The following is a 21483-nucleotide window of genomic DNA, read 5'->3' on the forward strand; positions in this document are numbered from 1 at the left end:
ATTGGAGCCATAATAAGTGATTGAAATTGCAGAGACAGATGATGTGCAAGTAGGCCCAGCAGCACCTCCTGTTGTGTGAGCAAGCAGCCTGGTGTTATGCAAGGCTCAGTTGGTGCAGAGCTGTCAAAGTGAAAATGTGGAAGTAATTGGCGATAGGCCTTGACGACGTCAGAGGGTGCAATATCAGCACATGAATGAGTTCGAACGAGGCAGAATGGTTGGGCTCTGGGAAAAGAATTTGTCATAACGTGACATTGTGGTTCATACAGGACCCACTGTTACAAGAGTGATGTATATAGAACCAGTGGATAGAAGAGAGTTATACACACTAACAAACGTACTGGACCATGCAATGTGACCACAGACTGGGATGATCGCTATCTTGCCCGTATAGCTGCAACTGACAGAAGAGTTACGTCTGTAATTTTAATCACTTATTATGGCTCCACTGTTCTACAAATCCTTCAATTTGGGAGTGATTCTGACCATTTCTTCTGGGTGTTGCAATTTTGACTAACAGCAATGTATATATTATGTCAAACAAATGACATGGGTATTCAGTCCTTAGGCTTATAAGTTAACAAGATCTTAAAAACAGGTAATAACATGTTTGCACTGATGTTTCGACGCTGTCTGCTGAGGGCACACGTGCCATAGCATCAGCTTCCATTGTTCAGAAACCACCAATGCTTTAGACAGCTATCGGCATTTGAAGTTGGCACTGGCATACTGAGTGGTTAAATGTAGTGTTTTTTGAGAGTCCTACTTCAGCTTACCCTACAGTGAAGGTCGTAAATGTGTTAGATGCTACCAGGGTTAATGCTGTTGGATAGACCATGTTGTTGAGCAGCATAGTGGACAAAAGCAAAGTGTGAAGGTTTGGGGCACTATTGATTATAACATGCAAACTTGCCTTCTATGTATTCAGGGCAATCTGGGCAAGAACCACTACATGAGACAGGCTTTAGAGTCACTGCCCCTCCTTTAAAGCTCCACATGCCATATTTCAAGAGAATAAAACATGGTTACATGCTGTGAGGAATGTGAGAGTCTTCCTCAAAAAGTGACTGATACCATTGTGTTCTTGGCCTGCACATTCGCCCGCCCATTGAACAGTCTGGCAACTTGTTCATACTGGCACTCCTGCAACCACTGTCAATGCTTTGTGGACATGACTACAAATGATGTGACAGTGTGTATGATAGCAGCACATCCAGAGAGCCTCTTTGATTCCCTGTCACGACATCCAGAGGCTTTGATTGCAGCATGTGATGGCTTCATCCCATACTCAATTTTCATGGTCCGAGTGCATATACCTTTCTGAAATTCTAACCATTTGTGTATTAAAATGACCATCTGTGGTATAAATGTCATTGTAATAGCATGCCTTTTTTCTGTGTTGCAATTTTCACAAGTGTGTGTGTGTGTGTGTGTGTGTGTGTGTGAGAGAGAGAGAGAGAGAGAGAGAGAGAGAGAGAGAGAGAGAGAGAGAGAGAGAGAGAGAAATTCGTTCTACCAGACCTGTGGAATTCTTAGAGAAATGAAATTTGGCACTCATGGGTCATACTATGACAATTTTCTGAATGTGGAAGATGCTCCAAACTCAGCCAGCTTCAATTTTGTATTGTTTGAAATTTGAACAGAAAGTTCCTTGGAGTCTCGCATCAACTTCTACCAAATTTCATTTCCATTTTTAACTTGATGTAGGTACAAGAGCCATTTTCACAAGAATCACGTTCTTCAGAGCTCAAAATGAGTGAAAAAAGTTTTGCATGTTATTGTTCCCATCCTAATACTTAGATCATGCAATTTGCCATCCTGACACAGTGTTTTGTGCAGAGTACAGACATAACGTAATTGAAGTTCAGAAACTAATGTTCACGGGACAATCTGTCTTCAAACTTCTGTGAAAAATTTTCCCCATGTTATAACATGAATAAAAGGCACTGAAACCATCATTTCTCACTGCACTGTCTGTCTGCCATTTTTAAAGAGAGACATTGCCATAGGCATTGATTTCTGATCTTCATTAGTGCTACATTCATATTCTGTGCAATGTTGTGAATGGACTGCAAGTTGCTGTATCGTAATTGTATAAGGTCATAAGACAGTCCTAACTATCCTATAAGTACATTGTATGTTTCTCTGAATACAGAATGTTAAATTACAGTAGTAACAACAATATAAGGAAAAGATAGATCGCTACCTACCGTAAAGATGACATGTTAAATTGCAGACAGGAACAACGAAAAGACACTTACATATTAGCTTTTGGCCACAGTCTTCATCAAAAAAGGAAACACACACACACACACACACACACACACACACACACACATTCATTCACACAAGAAAGCACACCTCATACACTCAAAACTGCCATCTCCGGCAGCTTGGACTGGAATGCAGCTATCATGTGGAATGGAATCAGCAATCTGGAGAGCGGCGGGAAGTGGAAGGGATAGTAGTGTATAAGTGAGGTGAGAGAGGAACTCTGTGTGGGGGAGTATGCAGGGATTAGAATGCTGACAAGTGCAGTGTCAGGAGGTTGTGGGAAAGGGAGGTGCAGAGACGGAGTGAAAAAGAAGAGGAGCAGGAAAGATGGGTGGGTGCATTGGCAGAGGGTGGCACACAAACAAGGTGGGAGACAAGCATAGGGAGGATGTGATAGGGTAAGGGGAGATGGGTGGGAACTATTGGGTGAAAGGTGTAGAGACAGTAGGTTACTGTAGATGGAGGCCGGACTAATTTCGTGAACGGAGAATGTGTTGTAACGCTAACACCCATCTGCACAGTTCAGAAAAGTGGGTGGTAAATGGGAGGATCTAGATGGCGCAGTTTTCCTGAACTGCGCAGGTGGGAGTTAACCTTTAAACACGTTCTCCACTCGCAAAATTATCCTGGCCTCAACCTATGGTAACCTACTCTCCCTACAATCTCCATCCAACAGTTTCCATCCTCCTTGTTCCTGTCATTTCCTCCCTATTCTCGTCTCCAACTCTCTTTGTGTGCTGCCCTCTGCCAACACATGTGCCCATTTTCCCCTTCTCACTCCTCTCCTTGTTTGATTCCCATTCCCCTCCCAACCCCCACCCGTCCCCACCTCATTTTCCCACAGCCTCGCAAGGCTGTGCCTGTTGGCAGTCTAATCCCTGCACGCTCTGCCAAAATGTTCTTCTCTCCCTCGACCCACACTTCGTTATCCTTTCCCCTTCCCACTCCCCCCCAGATTGCTCCTTCTGTCCTACGTAAGTCATGTCATGTATGTGTGAGGTGTGCTTGCTTCTGTGACTGGATTTGTGTGTGTGTGTGTGTGTGTGTTTTTGTATTCTGATGAAGGCTGCAACTGAAAGCAAATGTGTGTCTTTTCATTGCTCCTGTCTGCAACGTAAACATGTCATCTTTATGGTAAGTAGCAATCTATCTTTTTCTTGTATAGTTGATATTCCAACCTGGAGTTCTGTTGCAGTAATAATAATAATAATAATAAATCATATAAATGATGTGTGTGTTAATTACCGGACAGTGTCTGTGTTTAAGCAGATCCATGAAACGTCAGTGTTACATTTTGAATCACCGGAAATAGAGTTACAGTGTTTTATCTTGTCAGTTGTAAATATATTTTTATTACACCTTACCGGTTTCATCTTCAGAAGCCTACAAAATTAGACTTAATAAAAGTATTTAGACCTTGGCTATACATTTATGTGAAGTATACTACAAGAATTTATGTAATGTTATTTTAACAATTGACAATATCTGCTTCACAGAAGCATAATGCCATGGTATGTCCAAAAAGTACATATTGTATGTAATTCAGTTACTGTAAGTTGTCAATCTGTGTTGACAGCTGACAACTGCATTTTATTCTGAAAAATATATACTATAGTTTCTGAAAATCACCACCATGAATAAAAGATGATTTATGTATTATGAATCTTTCAAATTGGCAAGTTTCTATATTAAGTAACCAGAATGTACATTTAATAACATAGATATAATTTTGTCCCAAAAGGCACAGTACTTCATTTACACAAACCACAACATTTTGCAGTAATATTGTGTAAAGATACAACATAAGAATACATTTGCAAATACCAGACAAAAATATTCAGATACACACACTTCACACTTGGTGTTATTAAACACACACAAAGTAATATTGAACTGAATCAATAAAATAGAAAGCAAATATAATTTAAAAAAACCTATAACACTCTAAAATGGACACGTATTATGTACTACACAGGTGGAAAATCTCCATCACAGTGAGACGCAATGGCTTCCCAAAATTGAGGATTTTTCATGTTTCCTGTTCTGAAGAAAGTGGCACTTGTGAAAATAGCTCCAGTACCTGCACAAAGTGATAGTTGGCATTGATACTAGGCAGAAGTTCATACAGGTCCCTTATATATGAGGTTCATTCAAATGAAACCCGGTTAGTGCATCTACCTTTGCCTTACACGTAAGGTGGCACCATGTAACTGCAGGTATGGTGGCACCATGTATTGGTAGAGAGACTGACGTGTGTGAACCATTTGAGGTTTCATAGCTCCAGTGTGGTTTCATGCCTTAGAGAAGGTGGTCACACAAGTTATCATCCATTACCAAACATGCAGCCGAGTAAGCTGGAACAACGAGGAGTGATTCAATTTTTGGCTGTAAAAGGTATCAGTGGATGAAGGCTATGAAAGGTATCCACAAATGAAGGCTGTGAATGGTGAGTACAGTTTGAGTCATTCAAGTGTTGTGGAATGGCAGAAACAATTTGTTGAGGGGCGCCAGTCACTGGAAGGCGATGCTCGTCCTGGACAGGCTCATCGTGTCATCACACCGGGAATTGTTGCGGAAGTGATTGCTTTGGTCTTGAACATCTGCAGAATCACTATGGACGAGATCCATTGGTTGCTGGGTATTAGCACCATAATGCACCAACACTTGAACTTTCGAAAACTCTGTGTGTAATAGGTTTCCCACCAAATGACCACCGAACAGCGCAATACTCCAATGGTGCAGACTTTTAGTTATGTGCAACATTATCATGAGGAATAATACAGCTTTCTGTCACATATTGTCACGGCCGACGAAGCATGGTGTCACCATTTTGAACTTGAAAGCAAGTGTCAGAGCAAGCAGTGGAAACACGTGACTTCACCACCTCCAAAGAAATCAAAGGCCATGCACACCAGTTCTGCTAAGGTCATGATGTCCTTTTTTGGCCGGAAGGGCCCACTGCTTGTCGAGTTCCTGGAATGGGGAACCACCATCAATGCCCAGCGTTATCAAGCCACTTTACAGAACCTGAGACCAGCCATCAAGTCAAAATGCCAAGGCATGTTGTCCAATGGCGTTATCCTTCTGCATGACAATGCCCACCCATACTCCGCCAGTGCGGTGAAGACGACATGGGAGCAGTTTCGGTGGGAAACACTGGAACATCCTCCGTACAGTCCCGACCTTTCACTGTATCACTTTCATGTGTTTGGACCTCTAAAACAAGCTATTCGCGGACATTGATTCGCAATGGATGACAAAGTGTGTGACTGGGTCCAGGCCTGGATCTGACAGCAGCCTACTAGCTTCTTCAAGCATGGGATCGACCGGCTAGTATCGCAATGAGATAAATGTGCCAACAGTTTTGCCAACTATTTTTGATTATGTGTACTGTGTATAACTACAGTTTTGAGTTAATAAAATTGTTACTGTTACTTCACACTAGTGACTGGGCTTCATTTGAATGCCCCTTATAAATTTTGTACTAATTTGAACAAAATTGAAGATGTTGGAGGTGGAATCCATAGGTCACACATGAGTTGTTATCTGGGAAAGAATACGGGGGGGGGGGGGGGGGGGGGGGAGCTGCTTTGGAACTAGGGTGTGGGAAGGAACTCTATAACAGCTGTGTAGAAATTTAAATGAAATGTTATACACATACGAATAAATGCTAGAAAATTCCATGAGGGTGGGGGGATTATCAAGATGGTAACATGTATAAATAATCAAGAAGACAAGTATCATTACTGAATCCACAGTTTTCAGGATTAGCGTGCTGATTAGTAACTGCCAAATTACCCATTGGATTATATAGCTGGCTCACAGCCAATCACAAGTTTCAAGTCTGTTATTACATTTCTGATTGTGAAACGGGCTGAGCAGCTATAACTTCTTAGTGTTTCTTCTTCTCTGGTAATAAGTGGCATGACATGTTATATACCATTGGAAAGCTGAGAAGTCAATCTATTAAGTGGTGTACAAAACACTGAATTTCTATTGATAATTTGTGAGTTACAAGAAATCATTTCCCAGTTTCATAGGTTTATCACCCCCCCCCCCCCCCTCTCCCCTTCCACTCCCAGTCCCATCAAGAAAATGCTCTCCAGAAATTGTCTAGTGCACAAAGCAAGAAAGAAGAAAAGTGATACATGGTATGAGTGTGAGAAATGTCTAATAGAAAGGATAGATTTACAAAGAATTCCTGTGAAAAAATTGTATAATTTTGCAAAAAGTGTGCAAGACAAAATATGCAGATTTTTGTAAATTTAAATAGTAAATATGGGGTCAACTAGGGGGAAAAATATTAATAAGTCAGTGGGTTAACATTTCACCACAGAGAATAGGGTGGAAATGGGAGTAAGAAATATGTAAATATAATTACTCTATTTTACACTAAGAAGTACATTTGCGCACATTTCCTCTTTAATATAAGGTTATGATAATTGAGCAATGCCAGTGAATTGGCAACTGTGGATATGTTATGTAATTGAACTGATGGAAAGAAGTTATTGTTTCTTAAATGAAATGTAGTGTTTAATGAATATTTTCTTTATGTATTTTTATTATTGCTTCAGTGATATTGAAAGACATTGTTTTTTTTTTTATTTGAAGGGCTCTAAAAGCCGAGGGAGTGAAGAAAAAGGGTCAGCTTCAAAAAAGAGTAGGTTGGATGGAAGTTCAAAAAGCAAAACTTCAGATTCCTCAGTGGATTACTATGTGCAAGTGCCCCGGAACACTGTTGACAGACTTGTTACTGCAGTTTCTAAGAAAATGGAGTATTATTTGGGATGTGACTGGCTGCATGAAGTTTCCATTACAATTAGGAAAACCAAGCAAACCAACATTCCTAATGAACGGTAAGTTGAAACTTCAAGCTTTGCAGTGCAGTTAATGCACTATTTCAGTAACTTCTGTTGTTCATAAAACTGTATGTTTCAAATGGGGGGAAAAAGTCAGCCATAGGTTTGATAAGCCGATTCGTGTTATCATTTTCTCCCTTTGTATAGTGCTTGCGAAGTCGTGTCTAATATTGTAAGATCCCCAACTATGATAGCAGCACGTTAAGCACTGTTATAATATTAGTTGTTGACAGTGATCATTATGAATTAACCTTTTAGGTCACAACTATTTTGGTGAAAGTAGGTCTGATTCCTCTTCCATACTTAACCCATACACAGTAGTAATATCTGAAATGAAATCATTTGTTTGTGGGTTTATAGGGAATTATCTGTATATTTATCTACCCTTTGCTGATTTTGAAGAGCCTTTTCCACTGACCCCAGAATGGGGGTGGCTGCATCCAGTTCGATTCAACCATAATCTGTAGTAGGATATTCATGGTTTTGTCTGTCCATCATTTCGTTAGTCTACCAAGTAGTTGTATTTCTTTTTGTCTTCCAACAAGTACTGTATTCAGTTGTACAAGCCCCATCTCCTACCCATCAGAGACTTATTACATTTGTTTTCTGGACAGTTTCTGGTTGCCATATCAATTTTACCAGTTTCTGGTTCCTGTTTTGACTTGAGTCATCAGCATCTTATATTCAAGTATAGATGCATACAAATAATTTGAAATATTGGTGAAGAACAACTTGACATAATAAAAGTGAGTAGTCAAGAAATATCAGTTAATGTACAAAAGCAAGAAAAAGTTCCTGTCATGCCACTATTGTTTAAACAACATTTAAAAGGAAGAGATTGTGAAGAAAATAGAGAAAAAAGTGAAAGAATGACAAAAGGTTATTCTTGTAGATAACATGCAGGGACTCTTAGCTTGAAAACAGAAAATTTATATGTAAAAAGTATAATATACATAAGACTCACTATTATTAAGTTATAAATGACAAATCAGTGAACTTAATATCATACTCTGAAAGTGTTCTTGAGAATACAACACTGGCATCTACAGAGGCATATAGAGGTGAACATCAGTGAAACATTTTGGTTTAAGGCAGATATTGGAACAAAGGACACCTTGTTTTCTATTCAGGTCTTAGTACAAAAAAGTCTTGACAAGAAATTGTATGTATTATATATTACAAGAAGGCACCAGCCACTTTTAAGCACTGGATCCTTAATAATCAGTTTAAACTCTCAGGGCACTACAGTAAACAAATCAGCATAACTGAAGAATTGTACTGAAACTAAAAGCCCCATTCGAGGTTGATGGTCGTATTTCAGATGACATCAAAATACAAAATGGTGACAGATAAAAGGTTGAATAACATCTGTTACGCAGATAACATAGAATTCTGTCAGTTCTTTCTAAATAGAGTTATTGTCTCTAGCCAAAATTTGGACTTCAGAAAATCAAAAAATAAAATTGTGGCCATTAGCAAGAAGAGAAACAAAACCATGATTATCAGTTGTGATGGGAATGTGCTTCAGAGAGCCAGAAAAATAAAATAGTTAAGATTCTGACCTAAAAATGGGGTCATGATTAAGAGATAAAAACTAAAAATCGGCATTTAAAAACATTTGACTTGTAATTGTTATCTGCATTGACTTATAAACAGCAAACTATAGGGAAACATACTTCCTGCTGGTCACCAGTCTTTTATAACAAAATGTTAGCAGAAGAAGAAGAAGAAGAAGAAAAGTAAAAGTAATGAAAGTCGTTGGATCAAGAAAAACAGTTGTCTGAGGAGCAGTTAAAATTAGAGGAGGAAAGCAAAAAGTTAGGAAGTAAGATCAAACATCATTTGCAAAGACAAATTTCTACATTACGAAATATAATTATATTCAAATATGCATATAAATAAGGAAGCTGCATGTAAAAAATAGTTATCTGTGGAAATCATACATGGGCCTTGGAAAAATCAGAATACAATTTAAATGCGATGTTAAATTAGGATATACAAAATAAGTGAACCATTGAAGAGCTGTTAGTAAAAATATTCATGGAAAGATTTATAAAAAAAAACTTTAGAAGTAGTGAAACATGTGCTAAGGAGGTATCAAGACTTTTTAATTTGGTATGGAATGGGCCAGTAGAGAGAGAAGCAATTGCAGAAGACAATAAAGGTTAGAATATGTAGACTGGTGTGGAGGAGATAAAAATGAGTAATAAAATTGTATTAGTCTGTTTTAGTCTGTTTTATTTCTCTTCCTTCCACATGACTCTCCACCCCACCCACCTTACCCTCACCTGCCCGCCTTACCCTCACCTGCCCGCCTTACCCTCACCTGCCCGCCTTACCCCCACCCCTAGAATGAATGTTCTGTTGTAGTAGATGTGTCACCTTGAGAGACATGTGTTTGGTCTTCTGTCATTTCTCTAAAGGAACAGAGTGGGAGTTATTGTAAGGATTAACATATGACATGTTTTGTCAGCCTGTTGTAAATATCAAAAATACAGCAAACACAAAAATGTATTTGTTTTTATAAACAGAAAATAGTGCTAATTACATAATGTTATAGAATGTTATGCTGTCACTCATCCCGTGTGTGTGGAAAAATAATCTGTCAGAAAAAAAAGAAAAAAAAAAGATGGTTTCCATATATAAATATTGTTGCTGTGATAGGAGTGCTTGTTATTTGTTGCACATCATACTTCACATTTTCAGTACCTGTAACAAGTACATTTATACTATAAAAGCATTAAGAGAGGTATAAAAACAAAGGAAATGTAATTATTTATTTATGTGAGCCCTGCAGTTTTTTGCTAACTAATGTTAGCATTCAGTATTTGCCTGCACTTCATAAACACCCAAAGTTGATTTAAGATTTGTTCACAAGGTTAATATTTCCTGAGTGCTGCGCAGTTTCATTCATTGATAAATGTAATATACTGTGACATTGACCATATTGCTGTGTACAACAGAATGGTACAACACTACTCAAATCAAACTGTGTTGTTCTGTGACACAAGAACAACAGCATGGCTGCAGTGAATAAAAATGTATTCTTTTTCCATGTTCAAGTGAACAACAGGAAAGTTTGACACAAACATAGAAACAATCTAGGTACTGATAGAAGCAGTTGCTGACAATAAATATGAACACAATATGAGAGAAAGTGCCTGCTGCATTGTACTTGTAAAGAAGAGAGGGTACAGCCGATTCTGTGCTGTGTGCATGAGTCACGTGGCCCACAGCAGGCAGGTTATAGCACTCCTCCCCCTTGGGGAGAGGACATACTGTTGATGCGGGCATGGGGACGGCAGTTGAAACATCCACTGCCTCTGTAGTGGCCACTGCTGGCGATGATGGCCGCAGTGGTAGGAGATTCTGGGCCGGAAGTGGTGAGTAGGGGTGGAACCTATAAATAGGCTTCAGATAAATCAGTTGTGGAGAAAACTGGTCCCGGTCGAGTTAACAACTTGTCTGGGTGGGGCAAAGGGTAGATGTCAATGATAGATGGATCATTAACTAAAACTTCAGAGTCACTGCGGAGGTGAAGCTGACCAGTTGTTTTTTAAACAATCGATTTAATAGGCTGTATAACCTCCAATGATGTCAGCCAGTCCAAGTCGGGATTTCATTTGACGACATAGGAGACAATCTGAGCAACCCTCTTAGATTGTTTGCAGATGAAACAGTCATTTACTGTCTTGTAAAGTCATCAGATGAGCAAAACCAACTGCAAAATGATTTAAGCAAGACCTCTGTATGGTGCAAAATGTGCCAATTGGTTCTAATTAATGAAAAATGTGAAGTCACCCATACAAATACCAAAAGCAGTTCGCTAAATTTTGGTTGTGCAGTAAATCACACGTATCTAAAAGCTGCAAATTCAGTTAAATACTTAACAACTAAAATTACAAATAACTTAGTCTGGAATGATCACATATATAGTGTTGTGGGTAAAGACTGTGATTAATCGGCAGAACACACAGAAAGTGCAAGAGACTGCTTACACCATGCATGTCCGCCCTCTGGTGGAATGTTGCTGTGCGATGTAGGATCCACATCAGATGGAACCGATAGAGGGCATTGAAAAAGTTCAAAGAAGGGTTGCTCCTTTTGTATTATCACGAAATAGGGGAGAGAGTGCCATGGACATGATATGTGAATTGGGGTGGCAATCATTAAAGCAAAGCTGTTTTTCATTTCAGCCGCATCTTCTCATAAAATTTTAACCATCAGCTTTCTCCTCTGATTGCGGAAATAGTCTGTTGGTGTTCACCTACGTAGGGAGAAATGATAATTATGATGAAATAAGACAAATCAGAGCTCATACAAAAAGATCTTATTGCTTGTTTTTCCTGCACATTTTTCGAGAGTGGAATGGTAGAGAAATAGATTGAAGGCGCTTCGATGAACCCTCTGCCTGGCACTTAATTGTGAATTGCAGAGGAATCATGTAGCTGTAGATGTAGATCACCCAAAGCCACTGGAATAAGGCAAGCACAGAAAAAGCACACCTGTGCCATAGGTTTCATGGTAACATGGGCCGCAAAGTTAGTGGCGCAACCTAACCCATTCGAGAAGAGAGAGGAGAACTCAAACACAGGGAATTTAAAAGGGACATGGTCAGAAATGAGGTGCACAGTATCAGAGATGGAGAAACCAAAAGCGTTGAAAGTGTCTAGACCAAACAAATATGCTTTGTCAGAATCTCCAGTATAACAGTAATAAAAAAAATCAAGGAACAAACCACAGATTTATACATAGTGGGAACCGTAAATTGTCTCAAAACTGTAATATGCCAAATGTCGAGTAACTGGAGACAATGCCAGAAATCCCAAATCCACAAAAGTTTGCGAGTTCAGTAAACTCACAACTGCAACTGTGTTCTCTTACTGTCTGAGCACTTTTTCCATCACTCATGCTCTGATAAACAGTTTGTCATGATTTGTAAGCACTGAAGACACGCAATTGAGAGCCCTGTCCATGTTCACAGGAGGGGGTTGGGAATGGCATACAGACACTATATGTCCTTCTTTTTTCCTACTGTTCTTGCAAATTGCCAGTGCTTAGGGCACACGACCTTGTCATGTTACACAAAACAGTACAGGTAAGAAGGAAGTACAGAGTGCTGCCGTTGCTGTTGTTGTTGTTGTTGTTGTTGTTGTTGTTGTTGTTGTGGTTGTGGTTGTTTGGTATGTTTCTGCCCAGTGTGTCTCAGAAAGCCCTGTTTCTATGGTTGCCATGTCATCCCTGATCCCCCCTCCCGAGAACTGACTGATGCCTGGTGACCAGGAACAGGAGCCACCATGGTGATCTCACACCAAGCCTGGGTCTGGTCACCAGCAGCAATAGATAATTAATGCTTCAACCAGAGATGGATCTCACACTGTGGTGAGTGTTGATACACCTCTTTGTCAGGAGCCAACCAAATGTTGGTGCACAGGCCATAGAATCCGCATAGGAATCATGATGAGTGTTGGTTTGGCCATTAAAGTCCTGTAGGATTGGTGGGGCTGTTACAATGATGAGAGAATGCTACATGTGTTGCGGTGACATGCCAGCATTTACAGTGATAATTTGACAACAACCTACACATTTCGTCAAATAAGTAACTCAGATTCCTGGAGTGGGGGGTAACTGGGACAACAACTGGTAGATCTGTAGAGAAATACAAGGTAGGTACAAAGCCTCACACATGTTTGCATCAATCACAGCAAAAGTGAGGAAGTTTTATGGAAGCCACTTCTCATAAGCCTCCAAGATTTCAGCAGCATTGTCATAAGGGGAATGGGGGGTGAGTATGCCAATGGCGTGGAAGCTGAGTAGTCAATATGGCCGATAAGTTCATTATAGCAACTGTAAGAGCCTATTGTTGCTCAAGGAGAGATTGGAGCACTGCCTCCATGGGCAGAAGAACCAGAGGAACAACCAAATAGACTGAGTATGCGGAAGGGAAAACCAACCTTGTCACCAATTGTGTAGTACTGTAAGATGTAAACAACAGCATATCTACAATGAACCAGAGTTTATTTTTCTTCCACAAACAAGTGAACAACAGATGAGAATAAAGACATGAACTGGAAATGATCCAGGTACTAATACAAGTAATTGCTGACAGTAAGCACGAAAACAATATGAGAGTGAGTATCTGCTGCCCTGCACTTGCAAAGAGGAGCCAAAGTACAGCCAAATGAAGAAAACTGGCCATTTTTGGAAGAAAAAGGTGGTGTTGACTTTGCAAAAGCAGTCACAAAGTTCGCAATCAAAACTTTTTTTGCTAACTGTAAATTTCAAAGGCCTGAGGTTTTGTTTATTATTACTCATTTAGTGTGACAACCTTTTAAATTTGTGCTTCTAATCATTTAAAAAAAAGATGTGAATTTCAATAAAAATAGGCATGAATTTTGCAAAAAATGGAAGTAAATTTTGCCAAAAATAGATGCCACATTTTCCAGTTCCGTCCCTATTATAATCCATTCACTACATGTTGTCTGATGACATGTTACTGCTTTTCGTTCAGTTTCTCAGCAGTAGAAGTGACAGCGAGAATTCAATAGAATTAATGCACTGTGCTCCATTTGGTAATCCTAGTTTACTGTCTACCTGACTGCCAATCACAAAATTATAACAACTGCTCCATATGTACAAATAATTAAATTAGTCATGTTGATTTTCTTTTTACTTGCTGTCTAACATTTTGCAGGAGTCAGCGTTGTGCAATGCTGGAATCAAATCAATTTGTGGAGCGACTTCTGCATGTTGTGTTCCTCGAGGGCCCAGATCGGACGACTACTGCTCAAGGCTTAGCTCTAGATGTACTGGCATGGGTAGCATCTGTGCGACTGTCAAGGTTGCGGAGCGCCCGTGGAAGAATTGAAAGCCACACCCAGCAACTGGAGTTTGTGTATATGGTTGAAAAGTACCTTAGCCGATTGGTGCAGAGCTGCCTCTTACTTTCTGGGCGCAGCGTTGCACGCAAATGTGTGAAGTTGATTATCATTTGCAGCGAGTAAGTATTCATTCCAGCTTGGTGTTAAATGTCTGCAATACAACATTTTGTTTGTGGCTTTTGATCAGTGTGAATGATTGATTAATAGTTGTTTAATTTCAGATAGATAGTTTTCTGGCTCGCAGATATCATTCACAGTTGGTTGAGAATGAGAATTAATCATTCCCTCACAGAAAGGGGCACATATCTTATATTCTCAGTTGTTTTGTCACACACTTTTTACACACGATAACAATTTTTAGTACTGTAGAAGGTGTTATTTGTTAAAATAATTTGGAAATGTCATAACTTGTTGGCTTTAGGGATGATTATCAGACTGCAGGTGCAGAAGTTTGATATTGATTCCATCCCAAACTCATTTCTGGCTCTTCATATGAAATGCGGGGCACAGTGAGAGACTTGTTGGGACTCATGTCGAGTTACAAAGACATTTTGTAAGAATGTAGAACACTAGACTAACAAAAAGAATTTTCAGCCTTTTAAAACAGAGCGAAAATGGTTTAAGGATTATGAGCTGTTCTTACCAAGGTAAGAGTTGAAGAGGAGGCTGTATTCCAAAGAGACAAATTTAAATAATAGATGATTGTGTAAGATTGGGGGGGAGCCAGTAAAGAAAAGAGTTTCTTCGCAGAAGGGCAGAACAGAGGAGTCAGTGAAAGGATGAAGAAATACTGGCAGGACTTGTTTAGTATTGTAATTTAAAATAATGTAGATACTGTCAGACATGTTCTACAGATGGCATAAACATAATGTGAATGAATAATCTAACAAGTGAAAGAGATTTGTGATCTGGTCTCTTTCTGAGTTGAAGTATTCAATTTTTTTCATTATTAGAGAAACAGAACTTGTTTCTGTATGTGTAGAGTTGTGTATACTAATGCTAAATATATAGTAATATATAGTACAAAAAGTTACTTTCTGTGTACTGTCTTATTTTCTTTGTAGCATTGTTAGTGCTTTTGTCGGCTTCTGTGCATTGCTCATGTACTGTTTTAAAACTCTTTAATATGTCCTTGCTTTATAGCAAACAGATGAAACTTTTGCATGTGCTGTAGGCTACAACACAAGACTGCTTATGCACTTTTATACCTGTACAATTAGAAGTAGCTCCATTAGTAATTGATAAGAGAAAAACAAAAATGACAAATGAAAGTTACTACATGTGTTGGAATAAGGAAAAATCACTAGTATAATAAAATAATGGAAAACAGGTCATTTTTACATGTTGACATTTTTTCTTTGACCTTTGTCTCAAAATTCGTGGTATCTCTTACTTGTATCAACCTCATGTTATCTTTTACTGTGTATAAATTTCGTCTCTCTCTCTCTCTCTCTCTCTCTCTCTCTCTCAGCAGGGTAATGCGTGATGCATTGTTTGTTATTTTATTTATTTGTCTATAAAATATGGACTTCTTTTTCCAGAGGTATGAAAAATGCTTCTGATGGTGGAAATGCGAGGTTTGACACATCAGTATTACAAGCACTTATAGACTGGTTACCTGTCATAAGCTGCTGTCAGACTGCGGGAGCACTCCGCTGGTTCCTGTTGTTACTGACAAGAGTGTTACCCTTTGATAACACTGGAGCCGCTGCCCAACAATGCGTCACTCTGCTCCAGCAAGTGGCACAGGAGATGAACACCCGCACAAATCCTTTCCATCTCTTGCTTCGTACCAGGTTTGTTTATTTTGGAAAGTCACTGTAACACTCCCAGTCTAAAAAGTAAAATATACTATGAATATTAACCATTACCAATAAAGGAAAATTTTAAGACAAGCAGTTTTAAACCCATTGTATTGTTATAAGAGTATTCAACAAAATAATAATTGCGAGAATTCCTCTGCACTGGCATTCTCAGATTAAAAGCTTTGATTTTCTTGTGGGATCACATTTGGGTCAAATCAGTAGCAATACACAGAGGCAGAAAAAAATCACTTTATGACACTTTCTGTGTTATTTTTGCCAGATTATGTGTTTGGTGTCTATTATTATTATTATTTTCTGGTTGCTTATTTTTGAAGCACCTGGGGCCTGTGAACACAGACATGCAAAGATCTGAGGCCATAAGAGTTGTTAGCCTAATTTGAAGGCGCAATCCAGTGTGTTTTAGTTTAATCCTTCACCCTTGCCCGAAGCAGTTTGCTCACCATGTTTTCAGCAGCATGTTGGTTTCATCACCAAACATTCCTTTCCCCACAGTAATGAAGAAATATTTTAATTTGGAAGAGAGATATTAGTTTTATTCAGCAACAGTGCCTTCCTCAATGTTTTCATGCAGCAACTTGTACCACAAACAATGTGGCATCAATTAAATTACATATTTTCATAGTACACACATAAGTCAGTATGGCACTTGCTTGGTTTGTTTCCGTCGGTGAATCACAGTAGAGAATGCCGTGCAATCATGTCCTGGCAGTACATCAGATTGCTGTGATTGTATGCTCCAATATTATTTTTACTTTGCTGTGGGTGTTATGTTGGTCGTGAGTTGGCAAAACCAATGGATATGATTCCATAAGAAGCAATCAGTTGTATTATTTGTGCAGCACGATTTTTCTGTCTGACATCACATGTCATATATCGTGATTAGTTGATACAAGTAAACCAAGCAGAGAACATGATATGTGTTTGCAAAAAATGCTGTATTTGGCAGTTTTCTTACTGATACTTGTGTACTAATAAAGTATGCAGTTTAATTAACACAGCACATAGAAGATGTCTACAAAATGTGTCACTTTTTTGTATGCTATATTCAAAAGTGTTGGGAAATTTGAAATTGGAAGTAAAGTGTTTTCTTTTGTTGCCGCATCATAGTGTGGTACATGGGAAATGAAGTGTCATTATAAGATTATACAGGTACCTTAGCCTTGAGGAGAAAATAAGTCAAAATTTAATTTCAGATTTCAGTAACTATCAGTTATGGGCTTGAGTAAATGCCTAGTCTGAGATACATAACATTTTTGTGCTGGAAAATTTTGCAACATTTCATAAAAATCCTCGTCGCTGAAAACTGCCAATTTTGTGTACTTTTTGCATTGTTGTTTCCCCAAAATCTTCCTGTCCATAGCAATATAGCATTCTGTACTTCTTGTTTTTAATAATCTGGTTTCGTCATTTATGGCTGCTAATGTAATGCTATCTTCACGACTGATGATGGTATGGCATTCTGTTGATGAAAGTAGACTTTAAATAAATTGGTCCTGAAGATCTCAGTGGAGGCAGTCATTGAAATATTGAGATTTTACTTAGCTTTGGTGCAGTTAAAAACTTGGCATTTTTAGAGCTCTATTGAGAGTATTGAAGTTGAAAGCGTCCTGTCAACAGTCCTCGACAAGTTGTGTGTCCTTGTTTAATGTATTGGGTATTCTGCTGGATAGGAGCATCATTTGTGCACAATGCTTTGACATCATGACTCATTATCTACATTGGGTGCGACTTGAGACTAATTTTCGAGTGGAACGGGTTCATTATTTATACCTAAAGTCACCTCCCTCCTCTGTTGGTTCCAAGCGTTGTGTGTGCAGCCTGCTCCTACTAGAAGCATTCGTACACATTCCTTCTGTGGTCCTGCACACCATTCCGCACGTTGAAGTTCCATTTTCAGTCCAGGACATTTCTAGGTGTTTCCTCTGCAGTCCACTTCCACTAGAAGCTTTCTTAAGCATGCCCTCTTCAGTCAACTGTGCCAGGCTGAACACTGGCATTCTGTCTTCAGTCCTGCACACTGTCAATGTGCTGATGTTCTGTTTTCGGTCCAGTGTGGTTCTAACATTTCCCTCTATGTTCTGTTCCCTCTGGAAGTGTTCTTACACACTCCCTCTTCGGCTTGGTGCACCCGGCCAAGTACTAAAGCTTTGTCTTCTGTCCAGTACACCTGTCCATGTGCGACCGAAGCTTATTTTCTGTGTGAGTGCCAATATTATGAACAGACAGAAGGTGTACCCATGGGCAACCTTCTGTCTCCAATGGTTGCCAATATATTCATGGAGATATTTGAGGAGGTAGCATTAGAGCTGGCTATATACAAACCCACTTGCTTCTTCAGGTATGTGGATGATACCTTTGTGATCTGGTCTCACTCAGGATATACTAAGTGAGTTTCTGGAATACCTTAACTCATGCCATTCAAATACTAAGTTCACTATGGAACTGGAAAATGATGACCGGCTGCCATTTCTGGGTGTACTTGTCAAAAGAAGACCAGATGTATGGCCAGATGTATTGCAAACCTACAACCAGCAGCTGTCATCACACAGCACAGAAGAATGGAGTTCTGAAGACATTGGTCCACAATGTACACATCTTGTCAGACCAAAGTACTTTGGCAGCAGGAATATAGCATCTAAGATTAGTGTTCTGCAGAAATGGATGCATGGCCAAACAGATTCAGAAGGCCCTTCACCAGCCACTCCACCATACAGTCTAGAAGAAGAGCAAGGCGAAGCAAAGAGCTGGCATACCTGCCCTGTGTGGAATCTGTTTGTGCCAAACTCAGCAGCATTCTCAGGAAGCGTAACATAGTGAGTGTTCTGTCCACCTACCCAAATAAGAGGACTATTGGGAAATGTGAAAATGACCTGTAGACTAAAAAAAAAAAAGGAATTTATGAAATAATAGAGGAATAGATAGATTACTACTTACTGTTCAGATGTCATGTTGAGTTGAAGACAAGTACAAGTAAAAGACACTTACACATAAGCTTTGGCCACATTCTTCTTCAGAAAGAGAAACACACCATTCATACACACACACACACACACACACACACACACACCTCATGCACACATGACAACCAACTCCATTATCACAGACCAGAATGCAACTATCACGTGGAATGCTAGCAGCAGTCCAGAGGGGGCAGGGAAGAGGAAAGGTTAGCATTGTATGGGCGGATAGAGAAAGTAATGCTGTCTGGTGGAAAGTGCAGGAACTAGAATGCCAACAGGCTCAGCATCAGGAGGTTGTGGGGCAGGGAGGTAGAAAAAACGGAATGAAAAAGGATAGGAGTGGGGAAAGATGAACAGGTGAATTGGCAGAGGGCAGCAATCAAAGAGGGTGGGAGATAAGAATGAGGAGGAGGTGATGGGTCAAGGGCATGGAAACTGTTGGGTGGAGGATGTGGGGACAATGTATTACCTTAGGTTGAGGCTGAGATGATTACAGGAGGGAGAACAGTTTGTAAGGATTACTCCTATCTCCACAGCAGTTTGTAAAAATTGGTGATGGAGGGGAGGATCACTTGTTGTTCCTCACCCAAAGCGCCACCTTCCTGGACATGGACTTCCTCCACTCTGATGATACCGTCCTCCCCTCTGCTCGCATGAAAGCCACCAACCACCAACAGTACCTGCATTTCAACAGCTGTCATCCCTTCCACACCAAAAAATCCCTCCCATTCAGTCTAACCGCGTGGGGACATTGTATCTGCGCTGATGAGAATTCCCTTGCCCTGTATGCTGAGGGTCTCACCAAGGTCTTCACAGACAGGCACTATCCACCAGACCTAGTCTGCATCCCATTTCCCCTCACACCCCAAATCCTCCCACCACCCTGAAGAACCAGCCACAAAGGAATGCCCCATTTGTCACCAAATACCACTCTGGTAGCATCCTCCACCAGGGTTTTGATTACCTATCATCATGCCCTGAAATGGGGACATCCTATCCAAGACCCCTACCACCCCTCATAAAGTGTTGCTCCATTGCCCACTCAACCTTGACAGCATCCTATTCCACCCCTATGCTGCTCCCAATCCCAACCATTTCCAACAAGGGTCATATCCTTGTGGAAAACACAGTGCAAGACCTGCCCAATCCACTCACGCAGCACTTCCTATTTCCATCCTATACCAGTTCTGCTGCAATCATTACACATCTTTTTTTATATTGCTGTGACTACCAACCAGATGTCCACCAGGACATATGGCCATTGCCAAATTATGGCCAAGAGCAAAGTAGATCATCCTGTGGCACAACATGCAGCTAAACATAACTTGCTTGATTTCAATGGTTGCTTCACAACATGGATAATCTGGATCCTTTCCTTCACAACCAGCTTTTTTGGGTTATGCAGATGGAGTTATGTTACAACACTTGCTCCATTCCCATAATTGTCTCAACCTACAGTAACTTACTGTCCTTACATCCTTCGCCCAACGGTTTCCACCATCTCTGTCCTATCACCTCCCCTCATTCTCGTCTCTGACCCTCTTTGTTTGCCGCCCTCTGCCAATGCACCCGCCCATCTTTCCCCATTCTTCTCCTTTTTCACTCCATTTCCGCACCTCCCTTTCCCACCACAACCTCCTGATGCTGCACTTACTGACATTCTAATCTCTGCACACTCCACCAGACAGCATTTCTCTCTCCCTCCACCCTTACATTATTATCCTTCCCACTTCACACCCCGTCCAGACTGCTGCTTCCATTCCACATGATAGTTGCGTTCTGGTGTGAGCTGCCAGAGTTGGCTTGCTCGTGTAAATGAATGGTGTGTGTTTCTGTTTCTCTTTCTGATGAAGGCTGTGGCCAAAAGCTTGTGTGTTAGTGTCTTTTAATTGCCTGTCTGCAACTTAATGTCATCTTTCCGGTAAGTAGCAATAATCTTTTCCTAGATTGTTGATATTCCAACCTGGCGTCTCCATTGTTTGAATTTATGATATACCTTGTCAATGTGGCATGTTGTACATTGCTCAAACAACTAGGCCAGGGCGCGTCAGATGCAAAGGACATGAGAGGCACATCTAACTAAGACAGGCAACTAAATCAGCCATTTCCAAACACTGTCTGCAAATCAATCATTCCATGAATGTTGATGAAACCAGGGTTCTCATACACACCCCACAGATATAGGGCCAGTGTTATAAGAGAGTCTGTAGAGATAAAAGTGACAGAAAACCTGTTGAATCATGACTCTGGTACCGACTCAATAGTCTTGGATCATTCACTGAAGTTGCTGACAATGCAACAGTGGCAGCAGTAAAACTCCACAAAAAGAGGAACTGGGAGTGGAGACATGGGGAACAGTCACCAGACAGAGTACCAGATGCACCAGATTGAAAATGGAATGTTGCAGGATGCTTCTTGTGGGAATGGACTGCAAGGGAAACACCTAAAACCACACTGGACCGAAAACAGAATGCCAGCACTTGGCCTGGTGCAACAGATCGAAGAGGGAACGCCAAAGGACGCTTGTTGTGGGAGCGAGCTGAGAACAAAATGCCTGGAACCAACCATGGAGAAGGCCTTAGGTGTAAAGACTGGACACGTCCACTCGATGAGGAGTGTCATGTAATGCCTGATAAATTGTGTACAAATGACACTGATATCTAGCAGAATACGTGACACTTCG

General features: G+C 40.2%; 1 protein-coding gene across 1 annotated transcript in view; it reads left to right on the plus strand.

Annotated features, from left to right (window-relative positions):
- Positions 1-21483, plus strand: part of LOC124787684 (baculoviral IAP repeat-containing protein 6) — a 329612-nt gene that overhangs the window by 73364 nt on the left and 234765 nt on the right. The window contains exons 16-18 of the mRNA XM_047254541.1: positions 6886-7130; positions 13828-14133; positions 15556-15810. Of these exons, the coding sequence (XP_047110497.1) occupies positions 6886-7130; positions 13828-14133; positions 15556-15810 (806 nt within the window). The remainder of the gene's footprint in view (positions 1-6885; positions 7131-13827; positions 14134-15555; positions 15811-21483) is intronic.

The sequence above is a fragment of the Schistocerca piceifrons genome, chromosome 1, assembly GCF_021461385.2.
Source record: "Schistocerca piceifrons isolate TAMUIC-IGC-003096 chromosome 1, iqSchPice1.1, whole genome shotgun sequence".
NCBI lineage: Eukaryota > Metazoa > Arthropoda > Insecta > Orthoptera > Acrididae > Schistocerca > Schistocerca piceifrons.